At 34.6% G+C, this 20,207-nt stretch overlaps 1 protein-coding gene across 1 annotated transcript; it reads right to left on the bottom strand.

Annotated features, from left to right (window-relative positions):
• Positions 1-1,453: 1,453 nt before the first annotated feature.
• LOC141337282 (uncharacterized) lies at positions 1,454-14,298 on the bottom strand. Its single transcript, XM_073843072.1, has 8 exons — positions 14,086-14,298; positions 4,359-5,344; positions 3,830-4,140; positions 3,023-3,163; positions 2,212-2,337; positions 2,055-2,096; positions 1,821-1,955; positions 1,454-1,713 (listed from the first exon to the last, which is right to left on the bottom strand). The coding sequence occupies exons 1-8, from the start codon at positions 14,139-14,141 to the stop codon at positions 1,525-1,527; spliced, it is 1,986 nt and encodes a 661-aa protein (XP_073699173.1). The 5' UTR covers positions 14,142-14,298; the 3' UTR covers positions 1,454-1,524.
• Positions 14,299-20,207: the final 5,909 nt, after the last annotated feature.

A 20,207-nucleotide genomic window follows, 5' to 3' on the forward strand; every position in this document is an offset into this window, starting at 1 on the left:
GGTGTGAAAATCTCTTATGTTCTCCTCAAAGCAAACTCTGCTAGAATTGAGGACTATCAATCCACAAAAACAATATATGCTGTATATTTAGTATTTATACATTATTAGACAATTGAAACACTATTTTATATTTATTATATTTAGAAAATGACTTGAAAACCTCAAAAATATGATGACTTCATGTTGAATGTGAAGTAGACTCCGTCATTGGCCCGTCACCACTGTCAGAAAATCGTCTGATGGTGTTGACAAATTTGGTATTGCTTTCACAAAACAAATGTTTGAGTTCATAGTAGCCATTTTGTTTTCTCTGTTGATGCTAGATGCCAATAGAACCTACTTCAGGAGAATAAAATGATCTAAACATTTCAAATCATTTGCAAGATGGTGTTGACATATCATAGTTGTTACACAAGTAATATTAGCATTAGGATTTAACATATTCTAAATATTCTAAATAGTCTGTCGGACATTGATGTGCTCTGCAGTGGTGGAATGTGCCAAGGGGGTCCATTTGAGTGACAGATGCCCCTGATATTCATTTGCTACAAATGTCTGTCAGTGTTGACAAAAAGTGGGGACACAACTTTGAAACCTTATGAAACAAGCATGTGTCTTTGAAAAACAACCTTGCTTTGATATGAGATATTATTAAGTGTTGCTTTTGATAAAATAAGCTCTTTTTCATCTTTAAAACAAAAAACAAAAAACATTTCAGTCCATTTAATTGTTTATGAACGATTGAACCCTTCTCTGTGGACACGCTTATTTTGATGTAGTGAGAGGACAATAAGTGTCATAGATTTGATATAATAATGCTAAAAATAAATTAAAGGAGATAATTGTGTTAAAAAACATTCTATTATTAATCCCTTATAACATTTACACTTGAAAATTCATTTTTAAACCTAATAGCAGTTACAATTGCTGGACATGTTTTGTCCCACGTCTCAATAATCAGTGTACTAATGCTTTTATTGTATGGACAAAAGCATAAATTGTGATTTGATTTTAAAAATGTTCAGCTGAGTAAATGATTTCTAATTTGGATTTTTGTAGGTGAATTAACCTTTTAAAACTGTGATTTGGGTTTGTCACCTCAGTAATCATTGACCTTTTTTTAACGTTATCCAACAATTAAAATCATACAACCATGTTATATAATTTAATGTATAATATGTATTTTTGAGATCATAAGTTGATATTTCACAGGGTTCTTACTGTTTTTGACCTATGCAATCTAAACTACCTTTTCAGTTGATTGTTATTACAGAATTTATAAGTATAAATAAATATTCCAGACTTTTAAAATTACGTAATTTTCCAGTATTTCCATTACCATGAGTAATTGTAGTGACTGCAGTTAGATTTTTATTTTTAGTTGTTACCTTCTGCTGCTTTATAAATATATAACTTTACAGGAGAAAGACAAACAATAATACTTAATATGACATTGTTTCATTGTATTTTATTACAAAGACCATGGAAATATATAACACTTAAAGGGACAAAACTGTCAGGATATTAGACTAAATTGACCTCAGATGTATTTTTCTGTATATTACATCCTCTGAGGAAAGAAAGTTGATGGCTGTGATAAAGACAAGGAATTTTTTGAGACCACTCATAGACAGATAAAGCAACAGAAGCAGATTCCATCTCTAAAACCATCTGGATACTGCTGTTGTTCCCAAGGTGCTGATCAACATCCACCTAGTTACGAAGACAAACAAACAAAAATATCTGATCAAACTCTAAATTCTGATTTTTTTTCTTATTTTATATATGCTGTCTTTACTGTTCTGCAGCATATACCTTACCTTGTTTCCGTGAAGTACCAGAGTTCTGAAAACTTGTCCAAAAGGTTTTAGCAGCCGTAGCACTCCTGTAGCAGCGCTGGGCTGATTGGGAACATTACATACAACCAGCAAATGGTCCAAAGGCGTCAGAAGACCCTAAAAAACAGTGGGACTTTTTGTTAGGAGGTATAAAGAATAGATGGAAGTTAAGAAAATTTGAATATTTGAAATAGCTCTGGAACAAGTGATACTTGCATTTGACAATGATGGTCCCACAAAAGCATGAAACACTGACACCTGAAGTAAAAGTACATTAGACCCACAAATTAAATAAATCAATTGGTGAAGTATTTATGCAAGAACATATTGATTATAAAAAAGTTTTAATTCATCCATTAGTGTGTTAACTCACAGGTGAACTAAAGTCAACAGTTTGGGATACCAGCTCCAAACCTTGCTGTCTCATGTGAACTGGGATCGCAGAGTAAACCTTCACCATCTCCTGGGCTGAGAATTCAGTTGGAAACATCAGTAAAGCCTGGAAAACACACACAAACACAATCAAATGTTACTGAGAAAAAAACAAAACAAAAAAAAACTAAAAAGTCTAATCCCTCTTATTTTCTGATTTTTTTTTATCGTTTTGCAGATTCTGCAAGGTGTATGTAAACTTTTGTTTGTAACTGTATATTACAAATAAGAAAGATGCATGTTATTTTATGTAGTACATAAATACATTTACAAAATAGCTGAATTTATAATAATGACCCCGTCGTTTTTCCTTTTGGAGCATCAGTGAAAATTTGAACCTTCGTTAATAGTTGCATATGAGTCCCTCAGTTATCCTCAGTGTAAAAAGAAGGACCTTAAAATCATACAGTCATTGTTGGAAAGGGTTCAAATACAAAAATGCTAAAAACCACAGAATTTGTGGGACCTGAAGGATCACTAAACAACAACAACAACAACAACAAAAAAACCACAGATGTGGCTCATTCAGGTAACAACACGTTAATACTACAGTATTAAAAACTTTTATTATTTTGTGGACTATATGTAAATGTATTTTATGTGAAATATCTTATTCAGATCAGTACTAAATAAAAAATAACCTGCATTTTGTAAGATCCCTCTTATTTTGGTAAAAGAATTAACATTTTGCAGATGCTGCAAGGTGTATGTAAACTTTTGGCTTCAACTGTACATCCTAAAACGACACATACCTTCTTCCATTCTAGACAGGTTGCTGTATCAACCTCAGTTGCCATTAAAACCTCAACAGGGTGACCAAACGGAGATGCCATTTTGATGAGTTCACTCTCAGAGTAATCAAGACTGATTCCAGACACACGAATCACACCCTTCTGTTGGAAAACCAGGGGACAATGAGGAGAAAAAGCTAACTTTGTTAAAACAATAGAGTTCGCATATTACAGCAAATAGTCTGTAATGTTTCCTATCTGAAACATAGCAAATCTCATACCACCAGAGGTCACTGTTTCACAATTGTTATTTTGTTATCATGGGACTGCTGGTGCGAACTATTCGAGATGCCTTGTTATTTTCAACTTGCAATGTTTAAAACTAAACTGATACTTTAATGATTTAATGGTGGTATTTCAGTCATTATGGTGGTAGTGATCACAGTTTTCACACTAGAGAATAAAAACCTTTATACACCGCATTCTTCAACGTGGAAGTAAGCCTAGGCGAGACTTCCGGTTCATTACAGGGAAATAACGAGAATGACAATACGCTGTAAACGGTAAACGTGCACTACAAACCAGTGTGTTCATAAATAAGATAATACATTACCATGGTAAGACACATAAATTTGCAATATCAAGTAGCAAAACAATCTGTTTTGTACAGCTGGATGCGAGCGAGACTGGAAGTCAGACCCATAAAATTAAAATAAGGTGGATAAAACACCTTCAATAAGAGTTTTCCTTTTAGGGTGTAAGGTTCAAATACCACAATGACATCAATAACCATCAGTATTTATTTCTAGTACACCTCCCAAAACGTACAGATTGTGCTGATGTTTTTGCAGGCATCTGAATGTTGATGGATTCAGTGGTCGCTTTTGATTTTGCAGATTTGACTGGAAATGAAGACTGTTGATGACCTTTTGTCATGACATTGTAAGTGGTGGATCTGTGTGATGAGGACAAGGGTATTTGTGTAGTATGATGTCTTTTTTTATTACAGTCTAGAGAGGCAAAGCTGTGCCTTATGCTGCATTTTGAGCGAGGGGGAAAATATCCTGAACCAGGTCTACACCTGGTGACCTCAGCAGGCCCACGTTGCAGCCTCTTTAGGACACAATTTGATCTTCTTCCTGGACGGAGGAAGAAGAGAAACAAGGATTTAGTCTTTACCATGAAACTTACGGACGTAATCAAAAATATCCTTATTTGTGTTCGAAGAGGAACAAAGGATTGTTTGGAACGACATGCGGGTGAGTAATGACAGAATTTTTATTATTGGGTCAATCTCTTTAACATTTTAAGTTGAATTGCTATTGATGCATCAGTTTTATATATAATAATACCTCACCTGATGAATGTCTTATTCTTTTCAATGTTCTAGACTGGGTCGAACAGTGCTCATAAATGACTTCAGATGGACGGCATCTTTCAGGGCTGAGGGATCTATGGAAATGGGATTCTTGCCATTCACCATTTATAATCGCCTGATTCCCCCATTCCCCATGAGTGTGTGATGACTCTCTGGATGATTCCACTTGATCAGATGAGTTCCATCGAGCATGGCCATATTTAATGTCCTTTGCGCTTTTGCGCTGTTGAATGTCTTGTATAATGAAGGGAAGTTTCTCTGTTGTTAACTCGTTGTCTGGGCAGTGACTGAGTACTTCTAGATCCTCAAGGGAAAGGCCAAGGCTGGATAAAGCCTTGATCAGATTTTCTGTTGGAAAATGTAGCATTGTTTGTTTCCCTGGCTCTGCTTCTTCAGTCTGTGGTCTGTCAGGAGGCATCATAGCTTTGGCTGTCATCGACTGGTATTGCGGACAGTCCACATGTGGTTTTAAGGAGAAATGCTCACCAAGATTACTGGGCCTGGATCTAATAAGAACTTCCTCAGATGATGGCAGTGGCAATGTTGTGTTATTCATAATGGGACCTAGTGTTTGCTCCTGGATTATGTCTTTTGCTAGAAGGGAACCACTCTCGTTATTGGCAATGAGTGAATTCATTTCTGTGAGTGATGTTGAGGGGCGACTAACCATGTGAGGTGTGGAATCCACGTTTTTAAAACATGGGCGCTGGTACATGCTCAAAAATGAGGATCTTTGAATGCCAACAGGTTGTAGGAGATTTAAAGGAACAAGGGGGTTGCCATAACTGCTATTATTTACAGCTGCAACATTACTGATCAGGTTCAAAACCAACTGAGCTTCAAGTTTGGCTAGTCTCAAAAGGAAAGCTTGTGCTGTTCCAAATAGTGGTGGCACACTGGTGAAAACACCGCTCATCTGAGGCAAACACACTGGCCTGGTGTTGATTTGAGCCACATGTTGAAATCTGTGGGGGGAAGATACAAGAACAGGAATATCTGAATCATTCAAACTTGTTTCACATTTTCACTTAAATTCATAATTTTTTTAAACCAGCACACTACATTTATAAGAATTTGGCACATTTGTTTTAACTTTAAGACTTTTTTTTTGACTCGACTATCTGCTCATTATTCAAACAACAATAGAGAAAAGAATTTGTAGATAAGCTTTTCCTTTCACCTAGGCCATCAATCCTGGCTGAGGGTCAACGTTTAGCACCCAAGTAAGCTTAAAATATAAACTGTGAAATAGTTCTGTGGTGTTGAACATATGCATAAACAAATTCTATAAAGCTTCATGAAGAGGCAGCTAGTCCCAAAAGAGTAAGAGAGGACAACTTCCCGAAGGCTTTCACTCAGACATGCGCTCATTTCATTACATATAATTAATAACACGCCAGCAGGGTGTTTTTCAAACACTGTGACAGCATGTCCTTGTAACATGAGCAAGAGGTGAAAGACATTTGTCTAGTGTGAAGTTCCACACAGCTGCCGTAGTTCCACAGCCACAACCACATGATTCCCTGCTTATGTGCTCGCTCTTGGACAGATTTTTGTATAATGTGTCATCCATTAAAGAATTATATTTTTTAAGAAGTGTTGACAAAAACATTATTTAAAAATCTGAACAAGAGAGTGCAGACATCTGGTAAACGTTGAGAGTTCAAACAATGAAGGCATTACAAACATAGTGTTTTCACAGCGTTTCATCACTCGGCCATATTGGCAGCACTAAACATTAACAATAGCACTGAACCGAGGGAAACTCGCATATTTTGCTGATTATTGCTTGTTGCTGAAAATGGTCAATTATTGTCATTTTTTGGGCTGTACTAATCAGTCGGACCGGGAAAAACATTTGGAGTAGACTACTATAGACTGCCAAAAGTTAAAAGAAATCAGGCAGAAGAGTGCAATAAACTGTCTGAGGAACAAAAGGCATTTGTGGTTGGCCAAACTGAACCAGGATTTCCAGGGCAAGAATCTTTACAACATTCTTGTTTGTTCTTATCAATTCTGGTCAGGTAGGTGAAATATTAGGCTAATTTACCACCTATTAACAAAATATTGCGCCCTTTCCTGCTTTTTCCTTACTCTGAATTAGCAGCTTCCACATGTTTTATTTCCCGTGGTTTAGACAGCATAAATTAGCAATACAACATATTTAGTAGTACATTAACTGTGCAATCCATGCTGTTGTTTACATCTGAGTATTTCCAATATGGCCACGCATCCGGGTAACTGACCAAATTGTGACGTAAGTGCAAACTACTCAATAAAACAATTCATAAAGTGGTGATTTACTGTGAAAAACTCTAATTTATATTTTAGATATTTTTACATTAGCAATGTAATCAATGTTGTATTTATTAAAGCCAATTATGAATCTCATGAAGTTACTGTTTTTAAGCATTTTACATTTATTCCAAAATAATAAGTCAGTAACACTTTAAACTATATATTTTATTTGTAAACTTATGTTCAGCTATTCCTTTTAATAGTTCACTTTATACTATTTTTGAATTTCTTGGATCATTAATCATCAAAGCTGGACAGGCTAAATATTGGTCACACAGATTGGCTTAAAATTTCATCAAGCTGATTACTCGCTAAAAACTCCCACAGATGCCGTTTTGACTCTTATTTTTAAAGCAACAAAGTGGTTATATCTAAATGTGTGAGTTGTTTACTTACTTTTTTAAATTAGTCTTCCCATTAATGCCAATATATTGGTCATTCATGCGCATAAACTCAAGAGGCGGGATTTATCGCATGAACCAATCACAGCCAAGCCTATCCAGTCGTATCCAATCAGAAGACGTGGACTCCCGCTGTAACTTTACCTGCTGGTGTCGCTGTTGGACATGTTTCTTTAGAAAAACGAGTGATTTATACACTCTTTAATGTTAGATTTTGTAATATTGGCGTTGTTGTTTTTTTTTAAACATGACATACAACTTTCTATTAAAAATGAGAATAAAATTTTAGTTTACTATAATGCTTGTCAGAAAATTTGGCAGTACACCATAACCCTATTACAGAAAGAATCCAAATAATTATAAAATTATACGTATCAAGATGTTCTTAACTCTTACCGAACAGGCACTTTTAAGTTCCAATAAATGCATTTAATATAAATTTAATAATTCATTCAAATACAAATAACATGCAGTTTAGTTTGCACTTAAGTATATTCTTTTAAAGTAGGCTATATTATTCCTGTAATAAATATTATTTTTTAAAAGTATGCAAAAGTGTACTTCTTTTTACAAGGGTATGGCCAGTGGCAGAAAGCTACAAAACTGAGCTGTCTGACTGATGGCCAGTACTTCTTCATTATAATACGAGACAGGTAGTTAGTATACGCCAAGGCACATTTTGTCAACTTGTCACATTTGACTTCCTCATGAAATATTGGCTACTTTAGATGATCTGTTCGTCCTTGGTACTGCCATTGAAGCTAAGCAAACTGTGGTATCAAATGAACAGTGCGTCTGAGCCGGATAGCTAACAAATATATGCTATAAGTGACATTTGGGAAGTTCTTAGACAGGAAAGTATATAATTTAATTCAAATGACACAAAAAGCAGCCAGAGAGATTCATTGATTCCCACTGTGGATATTAGACAGCAACTCTTGACAGTATCATTTCATTTAATCGAAGAGCGGTATGTTCCTAAGTGTGATCTCTGACCCCCAGCTGGCCTGTAACTGAAATACCAAGTGTAATAAGAATCAACAACCGCCAGCTTGCTTTCCTAAAGAAATCATATGAGCCTTCTCACTCTATCTCACTCACTCATCGGTCACACATCTATTTACGAAATCTTATTTATAGACATGATCATCTGATGCAGGATCACTCGCAGAAGTATGTTCAGATTCACACATTCAGCAGATTCGCATATTTATCAGCTCTCGCGTAAGGACTAACAGCGAGGGAAGTAATGTAAATGTATAATAGCTCATATAATAATAGCTGTTTTACTAAATTTTTACAGGATGGTCTGAAGACTATCCGATATTTCGCTCACCAGATGGTGCTAACTTAAGCTGATTAAATCTGATTTACCACTCCTGGACAGATATTCATCACGCTGTCTTCATTCCTGGAAGGTGGGAACATTGGAACAGTCCATGCTGGTCAGTCAAGGGCAACCTATTACATAAAACTAAATGTATACGTGATGATAGAACAACTTAGCGCTAGGATATAGGGTTTTAGCACATTTTGGAACAAGACCAGAAGTATCTATGTTGTTAACTCATAGATATGTTAATGACCCAGCAGCTCGAAAAGGCCAAACATACTGAGTTACAGAAGCCTCGCCTGAAAAATTCAGCTCTCTGTTACAACTAAATACGGAGGTGGGGAGAATCTCTGGTACATGACGTCCTCAGTGACATTACCCAGATCAATATAACCTCCAGGGCCGTCGCCAGAAAATTTTCATTTTCGTTTTCATAGGGGGGCACACTTTTTATATATAATAATTTAAATATAATTATATATAAAACATTAACTTGAATAAAGTTCTATATTAAGACATATTTTAAAGCATGTTTTTGCAGCGTTGAACAATAGCCGATCGCAGACATGTCTGTTATTGTATTCGCAATCGCAGCTGAGCAAAAGAAGAATTTTTTTTAAGGAATCGCGTGGCTGTTAACATATGCACTGTCTAATATTTATCGATACATCACTATAATGTTATATGCGACTATATACTTTGCTAAAACAATAGAATTAAAAAAAAACTGCTATACACATATCAGACAAAATTGTATTGAGAGAAAAATTGTATCGTTGTCGACAAATCCTTTAAATTAGCCTATTCAGACAGACGAACATAAAAAATCTGAAAATATGAACAGCTACAAAATTATAGTACCAATTTATAAATAAACATTATGAAATAAATGACAAATTATAATGGCATTCGTTATAAACACCATACAAAAGTCTAACCATACGAATTTCAAGAGAAACTGAAACGCATACTGCATGCATCTTTCGGCAAGAATGCAAATATTTATATAATATAAAGATGCCAATTAAACCTTTGTAATTTATATAGGACACAATTTTCTATGAAATACATAGACCTACACTTAATTGGCTGAATAATATTTACCTTTTGAATGTTGAGCGTTATTAACTGTTGAATAAATGCTGACGCGGGACAAAATGCCCGATTTCCCAACACGTTGAACTGAGCAATGCCATTGTACCATTTTAATAGGCTACTTTTAAACACATATAGCTCAGTAATGTCAGCTTTATGTATTTTCTGAGAGGGGGTAGGATTTTTGTTGGGAAAGTCGGGGGAGAGACGCACACTTCGATTAGACTGGATAAACACATGCAGCATCTTAATTGTTAAGAAAATGGTATTCCTAATAAATGTCTCGAATATTTGGATTATGTCCAATGCTTCTCTTTCTTTTTGGAATTATTATGTCTTTTCAAATGCCTAGGTCTGTTTAATTTCCTTAATTATAAAATTTAGCACTATTTTAAACGTTTATTCAAGCAATAATATATAAATGATCTCATGTTTAAAAGCAGGGATTAAAACGAATTCCAAGTAAAAAACTGTATTTTTTCTTTACATTTCCAGAGAGCGAAACGAACGAAATTAAACATTACTTAATAAATTCAAGGCACTATAATTTCCTTATTCATTTGATACAACTATTATAACTATACAATTAATATATATATAAAATAATATTATTTTGTCATATTCGTGATTCCTGAATTTATATATGAGAACTTCGTTTTGAAGTGCATTCGTTATGTTTGTATAAGAAAAGTCGTTAACAGCCTATTAAGTTGATAATATTCTTGATAATTTTTAGAAGTTAAAAGTTAAGAAAAAAGGAATTAGCTTGTAGTCTATATATATTTAAAGCTGTAGGCAAATTTTTCCTTAACTTTTATTACACTGTAGATCAGAGGTCTCAAACTCAATTCCTGGAGGGCCGCAGCTCTGCAGAGTTTAGCTCCAACCAACTCCAACTCACACCTGCTTGGAAGTTTCTAGTAATCCTGAAGACCTTGATTAGCTGGAACAGGTGTGTTTGATTAGGGTTGGAGCTAAACTGTGCAGAGCTGTGGCCCTCCAGGAATTGAGTTTGAGACCAGTGCTGTAGATGGAAATAAAATAATTCTTGATCATATTTAACATCAGAGAATCACTGACATAATTTAGAGTAGGCTACTTCGAAAACGAAACTATTTAAATTTGTATAAAGGAAAGACAAAATAAATCACAAGAACATGTATTTTTCTTGTAATTAAGAACATTTCTTTTGACAAAATTACCTAATTTTACCTAATACCTAAAATAACCTAATTAATGCCGAATGATGTTTGACACGCATAGCCGCATATAATCGCTGGTGTCAGTCGCAAATATTAAACATGCGGGTCAGGAAGCGGGTCGGGTACAATATTTACCTTTTATTTATTTTTTTGCGGTCCGAGTTGCGGGCGGGTTAGTTGAAAACGTCGGTCGGGTTCGGGTTGTTTATACATTGACCCGCGCATCACTGTTCATGCTATCTTATTTTCAGAGCCTGCTGTTTGGGAAAACAGTTCTGGGAGTTTATTATAACGAAGTAGTAATTTCGTCACCTATTTTTAATTTAGTCTTAGTCTTAGTCTTGTGCCAAATGTCCTTGTTAGTTTTAGTCATATTTAGTCATTCACATATCTTTTTTTGTTAGTCAAGTTTTAGTCGACTAAAAGTCTCGTCATTTTAGTCTAGTTTTAGTCAAAAGAAAACTCAAGGTATCTTAGTCAAGTTTTAGTCGACTAAAAGTCTTTTAATTTTAGTCTAGTTTTAGTCAAAAAAGAACTCAATATATTTTAGTCTAGGTTTAGTAAAAAAATTGTAGTCTTTTTTTAAAATAACACATTATTACTGAGATTATTACTGATACACATTTCAGCAAAAAAAGTGTTTCACATATCTCAAACATTGGTTAAATGTCATAATTACCTGACAAAATACACTTGTTGAATGATTTTTGTTGAATGCAAATGTTAAACGTGTCTGGTTTTCAATTTCTGATTTAGGAGACACATTCACAAATGATTAACCCTTTCAGTGGTGAGTTTTAAATATTCTAGCGGACCCCTTTTTTTTAAGCGACCGTTATTTTAGAACGTTCGTCCTTATTGTTTCCATGGCGACGCATCAAGCTTGTCACGTGACACAACACAGACACAATAACACTCACTGTATGACAGATAGATCGCTTTTATTTCGTTTTTCCTTTTTTATCCAAAATACTCACACACTTGCTTACCATGCCATGAACTATCTAATATTCCGATTCACAAATATGTGTGAATTAGTATGTTTCGTACTTTAAAACCCTATATAAATGATCTGGGTCGTAATCTGTAACGTGAGATGGGCGCGGCCATGTTTGTTCGCGCTGCTGTTCAGAGAGTCCTGTCAGCCGTATTTACAGCACATATACATTCATCCGTTTCTCCCGAAATACATGCAAGTAAGTGGCTGGTGAACTAGAAGAGGAATAGAGTGGACTTTTTAGTTACTAAGCCTATGTGTATGTGATATGAATAAAACACATCGGCAAATTATATGTGAATAGATTGTTATTTGCTGCTTCCATAGACCTATGTGTGTATTTTACAAACTCTAAATGTCTCCTTTTACTAGTACTTATGTGTATTTAAATGTCTGAAACCTAAAATAAGCGTTATGTGGTTAAAAACACTGCATAGTTGTGATTATATGACAAGCACAGAGCTCGTCCGTCTCTGGCTCAGCGCCAGCCAGCGCGCCAAAGCGCAGTTTGAATATTTTAAAGCCGCAACAGCTGATGAAAAAGCAGAGACGATTGTAGACGAAAATGAAGAGAGATTTTATCTTCGTTTTTATTTTATGCAAAACATTTTCGTCTCGTCTTTTTTCGTCAACAATAATGCATGTTAATTTAGTCTTAGTCAGCGTTTTTGGACAGTGGTGCAGTCTTGTCATCGTCTCGTCTTAGTCATGAAAAAAAAGGTCATTGACGAACATATTTCGTCTCGTCTCGTCTGACGAAATTAACACTATAACGAAGCACTTTGAAACTTTTCGGACTGTATTAGCTAAAAGTGTTTCCATCGGGTTTATGCATATGTTTTCTTACCGGATAAGAATTTTATCCTACTTAGCAAATAAGTTTTTAAGCGCATTTTTAGAATTTATGCGCATCTTGGCGTTTCCATCCAGCGTTTTTTATGCAATATCCCAAAAAGGTTACAGAAACGATTAGTTATTAGCTTCATATTAGTTTATCGTTGTAGAGATTAGTGCTCCTTTACAGCTAGATGATTTGTTTGGCAGTATTTAATGCTAGATCAATGTTTTTTGTTCTCAAAAGTAAGTTAGCTCGCAGTCATGGGCAGGGGGGCACGTTGAGTCACTTGGGGGGCACTGCCCCCCAATGCCCCCCCTTGGTGACGGGCCTGATAACCTCTGTTGTCTGTGCTTGTACATTTGAGCTATATTCGCCATACCGAACAAGGCTTGAAAGGTGAATCCTACTATATGCCACTCTCGTAAATTTCCACACATCCGTATAGATACATACATACATAATATGTTTTGAACATAAATAATCCACTCATGCACAAATTATGCCCTAACATCAATCAAATATTTTCTAATAATGAAAGATCTGGCCTGCTATTTATAAAATCTATATAAAAGTTTAACCTGAACTGGTAGAGTATATCACATTTAGCAGTATGTATGTATTGAATATAAAGTATCTGGTAAAATTAGAAGTAATTTGGAGAGTATTGTATTAAGCCTGTTGATAACAAGAGACGGAGACATGCATGTGACTTTGACTTGAGAACAAATTCAAGACCTTGACACACTTCTCTTGTTAAAGTTCACAATGGATGTTAAAAATGGAATGCAACAGGTGACAAGACCATTCTCTGCACAACCGAAACACAGTCATAAATTTCTATGCTTGTGACTCATGGTTGCTTATACTTTTAAGGTTTTGTTTCTTCAAAACCTCTCAGGACTATTTCTATTTTCATAACAGCTATTTTAACTAAAAGTAGAAAGTCATAATCAAAGCCAAGCTCTTTTATAATACCTCATAATGTTTCATTTAAATATATCTTGCTGTCACTATTTAAACTAGCAATAGATTTGTACCTTGAAGTACAAAAAAAGATAATTGTGTAAAAGACATAAAGTCAAATTGTGAGAAATAGACGCAATAACAGCTATTTTGAAAAAAAAAATCATAAGAGAAACAGTTATGTCATGATGAAAAAAATTATAAGAATTATAAGAAATAAAGTTGCAAGCGTGAGATATGAAATCATACTGCCACATTAGTGATACAAAGTCTCATTTAAGAGAAATAAATAAAGATATAAGGTTTATTTCATCCCATAAAGAGAATGTAGTGTTGCCCTGAAGCATCATCGTAGAGTGATGACATTGGCAAACCAGCTTGTCATTGCATCAGCTGTCAACAATAAAAATAAATGTCTCTCCGTTAAGGAAACCGTTGAAAACCATGACTTAAAGCTTTATAACAAGACAGAGATGTGAAAAATACAATTTAATTAGGCTGTGTGTATAAATGTATAGCACTATATTATCAGATTCATTCAAAGACACTTCAGGCTTTTATTACAAAATCCTTACTCACATGTTTGCTTTAGTTAAAGTTGAGCTGGGGGTTCTTTTTCTTTGTGAATCCTTCATTATTTATTACTTCAGAAATCTTCAACTGTTCCTTCTGGTTGTCATTTCAGTTAAACACAGTATGTTCAGATTATTCACTCCCAGTCTTTTGTCTCCCTGTGTAAATCTTATCCCACACCTCACTCCAGTCAGACACAAACTGTAATACATTCTTTCTTCTCACATGTTTTCATCCCCAAGACTCACACACATGCTTGCCCTCCCAACACCACCCCCTATCATTTCCCTTAAGGCTTTCCCCTCTGCTTTCAGAGCACATTTGCAACCATATATGCTCTCTCTTAATTATATTAATAATATGAGGTACACACAAAAAAGGACTAGGTAATGATCAGCACTGTATTTTTAGGGGCCAGGCAACGAAAAACGGTTTGGCATGAATGACTTGACTGATAGATTTGAGGGTTTCACAGATTGCTTGGCATCAAACTCTGTTCTACCCATGTTTCTTATATAAGGAACTCTAGAAACTGATACTGCACTGCATAAACAGTCAAAATAGTAAGTAAAACACATTTTATTAATGCACATTTTGCAAGATAATAGTTTTCAGATCTTAATTTTGTACTTCAAAATTAAGTTCTGACATTTAAAACTCTGAGAGTTTACCATGTTAATATACAGTACATTGCAATGTTAATGTGTTTGGTCTTGGCGGCATAGATCTGCTACACTGCTGCTGCTACAGTAGAGCAAATACTAAGATTTGTTACTGCTTTTGTGAGCTTATAGGAATACTGCTGCTGCACATATAACATGTGAAACAACCACCATTTAGAACATACAATTGAGATCAAAAGTTTACATACACTTTGCAGAATCTGCAAAATGTTAATTATTACCAAAATAAGAGGGATCATACAAAATGCATGTTATTTTTTATTTAGTACTGACCTAAATAAGATATTTCACATAAGAGACGTTTACACATAGTCCACAATTAAGAGAAAATAAGAGTTGAATGTATAAAAATGACCCTGTTCAAAAGTTTACATACACTTGATTCTTAATACTGTGTTGTTACCTGAATGATCCACAGCTGTGTTTTTTGGTTTAGTGATAGTTGTTCATGAGTCCGTTGTTTGTGCTGAACAGTTAAACTGCCCGCTGTTCTTCAGAAAAATCCTTCAGGTCCCACAAATTCTTTGTTTTTAGCAATTTTGTGTATTCGAACCCTTTCCAATAGTGACTGTATGATTTTGAGATCCATCTTTTCACACTGAGGACAACTGAGGGAATCATATGCAACTATTAGAGAAGGTTCAAACACTCACTGATGCTCCAGAAGGAAACATGATGCATTAAGAGCCAGGGGGTGAAAACTTTTGAACAGAATAAAGATTTGTACATTTTTCTTATTTTTCCTAAATATCATATTTTCATATCATGTTTTGTACTGCCCTATAGAAGCTATAAAAGATACTTACATGTTTCTCAGAAGACAAAATTAGTTGAATACATTTACCCTGATCTTAAAATTCCAAAAGTTTTTACCCCCCGGCTCTTAATGCATTGTGTTTCCTTCTGGAGCATATGTGAGCGTTTGGACCTTCTGTAATAGTTGCATATGAGTATATAAAAGTATGGTTAAGATTCAACTCCATTTAGGATGGAATAAACAATTTATATATTACTTTTCTTATACAAGGAAATTCTGCTTCTGCGTTGTAATCCTAGGACTTCACCAAATAACCCCATTAAGGCTTTTAGCCTAAATATACTAAATATACTCAAAAGAATGAGGAAAATACTCAGAACACTTTGCTTAACAGTTATCGCTGGTTTTATCCTGAGTAAAATCAGTTTTTATCAGTTTCTGTTAGTGCTGGGCAACGATTAATCGCATCCAAAATAAAGGTTTTTCTTTATATAATATATATGTGTGTGTACTGTGTATATTTATTATGTACTGTATATAAATACACACACATGCATGTATATATTTAACAAAAAATGTTATGCTTATATATTCAATATATTTATATATAATATAAATTATATGAATATAAATAAGTACATATTATATATACTGTCTGTGTGTGTCTTTATATATACATAATAAATTTACACAGTACACACACACACATATATTATATAAACAATAACTTTTATTTCAGATGAGATTAATCACGATTTATCGTTGCCCAGCACCAGTACTCCTATCCATTTTTATTGTACATTTCACACTTGTAATTTAAAGGTTTATGAAGTCCTACTTTTAGTTTCCAGGTTGTAGTTTTAGTTAGCATCGTAAATGTCCACCAGAAAACATGTTTATAGGTCATTCTTTCTGAAAAAGTATGTCTACAGCAATTCTACTTTCAGAAATTCATACACAGGGTCAAAATATAGGTGTGCCTGATATAGCACCATGCTATTCAAATATTGCACCATTTCACAATATGCTGTTGCAAATAATAACATCCATAAGCGCACATTAATAACTTGGGTAAAAAAAATGGGGCAATGCAAACACCATATGAATGATCACAGGTAAATTTCCTTATGAGTAGATGAAATAAAGTCAGACACTGTTAGTGGCTCATCATTGTTGAGCCACCATTTTGCATGGCATTTCTGGCAAAATAATTACAAGATCTGATATCAGTCTTTCTGTCCACTTTAGAAATTATACTGTATTTACTTTCTCTTAATTTGAAACAACTTTCATTACCTGTTATTGAAAATCATAACAATTGACTACCTAATGTCTGTTTCTCCAGCGCTGTACAACCATGTGTAATTCATTCTTCCAAACCAACAATTCAGTCTATATGTTAAATGAAGTTCAACAGTGGCACTGCATTTGCCAGGAGCATTTCGGCACTCTTGTCATTACTATCTTTGCAGCATTGTTCTTAATTTTGGGAACACCGATCAATTGCTGGTCCCTCTGGTTGTTTCTCCATAGGAACATCAAACCAAACTTGGTGTTTCCAGTGAACATCACTATACTGGAGTTGTTGTATTGTTTACTTTGCTTTATAGACTTAATGACACTTACCAACACAGCTTCAGGGCCAAGCTATCAACTGGTTATGTTTTTTGTTGGTCTCAACTGGACTGTCAGACCTCTTCTCCAGATCTGCATGTGCATGGAACATTACCTGGCAGTGATTCATCCACTAACATTCCTGAGATACAAGAGCATCCAGTATAGGATAGCATTGTCAGCGGCAGCTTGGCTACATGGAGTGGGCAACAGCTTGAGGCTCATTTTCATAATAACAAACATTTTTCCTGATCATATTTTTTTTATGCTTTTTTGCATTGCGGTAATAACAATCTCATTTTGCTGTGTCTCTGTCCTTCGTGCTTTGAAACGTCCAGGACCAGGCAACATAGAGATGACAGGGAAAGACAGACACAATAAATCTGATAAAGGCAGAGTTGTTGAGAATCAGCAGAAAAGAAAGGCCTTCAGAATCATCTCTCATATTTTAGTGTCTATCCTGATTTGTTACATTCCTAATGTAGTAGGTTATTGTATGCTCATAGCTGAAATCAGTAGCTAGTTATACATATGCGTAGCTTTTCCAGTAATTCTGTCCATCACTATGATTTTTGTGCTAATTTCCCCACTGATCAGAATGTATAGTGAAGGGCATCTGAAACACATCATGTGTTTTTTAAAGCTAAGAGAACAACTGAAATGCAAATAAGACACTGAGAGCTTTAAAGGAACACTCCACTTTTTTTGGAAATAGGCTCATTCTCCAACTCCCCCCGAGTTAATAAGTTGAGTTTTACCGTTTTGAAATCCATTCAGCCATTCTCCTGTTCTGGTGATATCACTTTTAGCATAGCTTAGCATAGATCATTGAATCCTATTAGACCAATAGCATCACGTTCAAAAATGACCAACGAGTTTCCATATTTGTTGTATTTAAAACTTGACTCTTCTGTAGTTATATCGTGTACTAAGACCGGTGGAAATGCAAAGCTGCGAGTTTCTTGGCTGATAAGATTAGGAACTACACTTCCATTCCGGCATAATAGTCAAGGAAGTTTGCTGCCGTAATATGGCCGAAGCAGGCGGAGTATTATCAGAAATGAGTTCCCAGCTAGTTTAGCATTTGCACATGTGCTGCGTGGTATTACTGCTCTTGCTTCGGCCATATTACGGCAGCAAACTTCCTTGACTATTACGCCTGAATGGGAGTGTAGTTCCTAATCTTATCGGCCTAGAAAATTGAAGCTTTGCATTTCCACCGGTTTTAGTACACGATATAACTACAGACTTGGTTCAAATTTAGTTTATTATCTTAAATGTAGAAAGAAATACAAACAAGATAAAATAACAGAATTACTTAATAACAGAAAACATCAGTCAATAAAATAAAATAAAATCCTGGACAAAATGTCAAAATCAATAAAAAACTGAAGATGCAATCAGCATTAACAGTTTTAAAAAAACAATAAATAATAATAATAATAATAATAAAAAAACAGTACAAATACAAATGAAATACAAATAAAACAAAATACAAATAAAATGGCACCATTAATAAAGATTTAAAATATGCTCACACCAAGATTTCATTGTTCACAGCAAGAGTTTACTTTTCAGGGACTTCACCTTTGTAGAGCAGTAAGTGCCCACTTTCATAATGCCAAATAATTTAAAACAGTGGCATGAAACCGTCTTAAGACATTTTCAAACATTCTATTCTTAATACAACAATCCCTTTGAATGTTTCTGATTTTAACATTAAGATGCTAATATACGTTAAACTTAAAATATGCACAAGCAGGATTCCAACATTCACAGCGAGAGTTTAGTTTTCAGGGACTGTACTTTTGTAGAGCAGTGAGTGCCCATTTCAATAAACACCTATTCAATTACCTCTAAAGTATATTTGAGTTCTTTAGGGTATTTAAAATCCAAGGCCAAACAGGTAAGGAACAGCAGATTGTAGGTCTGAAACACCTCCTCCAAAACAACAGCAAAGTTCGTAAAGGTAGGCAGTGTGCTACGGGTGACATCATCCTCGGTTATACAAGAATCCCTCTGGTCTGTCTGTCTGCTGGAGATGTGTCCTAATGAAACAACAAATACATCTACACAAATACAACTTGGTTTTTTATGCTTAAATAAATTACTACATCACATAATAATGTCAACGTTATATCCACTACCAGTCAAAAGTTTTTGAACAGTAAGATTTTTAATGTTTTTTAAAAGAAATCTCTTTAGCTGACCAAGCCTGCATTTATTAGATCCAAAGTAGCCTATACAGCAAAAAAGGTAAAAATTTTCAATATTTTAACTATTTAAAATAACAGTTTTATATTTGAATATATTTTGAAATGTAATTTATTTCTGTGATCAAAGCTACATTATCAGCATCATTACTTGAAACCTTAATGACTTGGAGAGGATCTGCAAAAAGAAGTGGATAAAATAGAGATGTTTGCAAACCTGGGGGCCAACTACAAGAAACGTCTGATCTCTGTGATTGCAAGCCATGTTTTGCAAAGGGGTCAAATACTTATTTCACTTATTGAAATGCAAATCAATTTAGAATTTTTTTGAAATGCATATTTCTGGATTTTTGTTGTTGTTGTTATTCTGTCTCTCAATGTTCAAATAAACCTACCATTAAAATTAGAGTCTGATCATTTCTTTGTCAATGGGCAAACGTACAAAATCAGCAGGGGATCGAATCATCTTTTTCCCTTACTGTATGAATAGATGTTTTATATGAATTTAATTTAATATCTGGCAACAAACATGAGGGCTTTAGTTTCTTGGTTTATCCCAAGATTGTTTGCTAATGCATCTTTTTTTATTAATGTCACCTTTGGCTTGCTCACTTGGGACTGTAAGTATATATTATTTTAAGGCGCTTTGGACCAATATTTACATCTATATAAAATAGATCAATACATGAAGTGCGCACCTTACCCTATTCTTCTTTTGTATAAGTATAAATAATGATTTGACTCTCAAACTAGAACAAATATGAATAATGATGCTTATTAGAAACAACATTTGCCTTTTTGCCCAAAAATTAATGAAAAGCAATCTGTAAAAATGTCAGTATACATTGACCATGTTTATAA

The sequence above is a fragment of the Garra rufa genome, chromosome 6 (assembly GCF_049309525.1).
Source record: "Garra rufa chromosome 6, GarRuf1.0, whole genome shotgun sequence".
Lineage (NCBI taxonomy): Eukaryota > Metazoa > Chordata > Actinopteri > Cypriniformes > Cyprinidae > Garra > Garra rufa.

Excerpts from the sequence above, each read along its gene's own strand:
- LOC141337282 (XM_073843072.1), bottom strand. The coding sequence starts at position 14,141 with ATGAAGGATTCACAAAGAAAAAGAACCCCCAGCTCAACTTTAACTAAA. Across the intron at positions 2,338-3,022 it reads CCTGTCTAGAATGGAAGAAG|GCTTTACTGATGTTTCCAAC; the intron begins GTATGTGTCGTT and ends TGTGTTTTCCAG. Across the intron at positions 2,097-2,211 it reads CTGTTGACTTTAGTTCACCT|GTGTCAGTGTTTCATGCTTT; the intron begins GTGAGTTAACAC and ends CTTTTACTTCAG.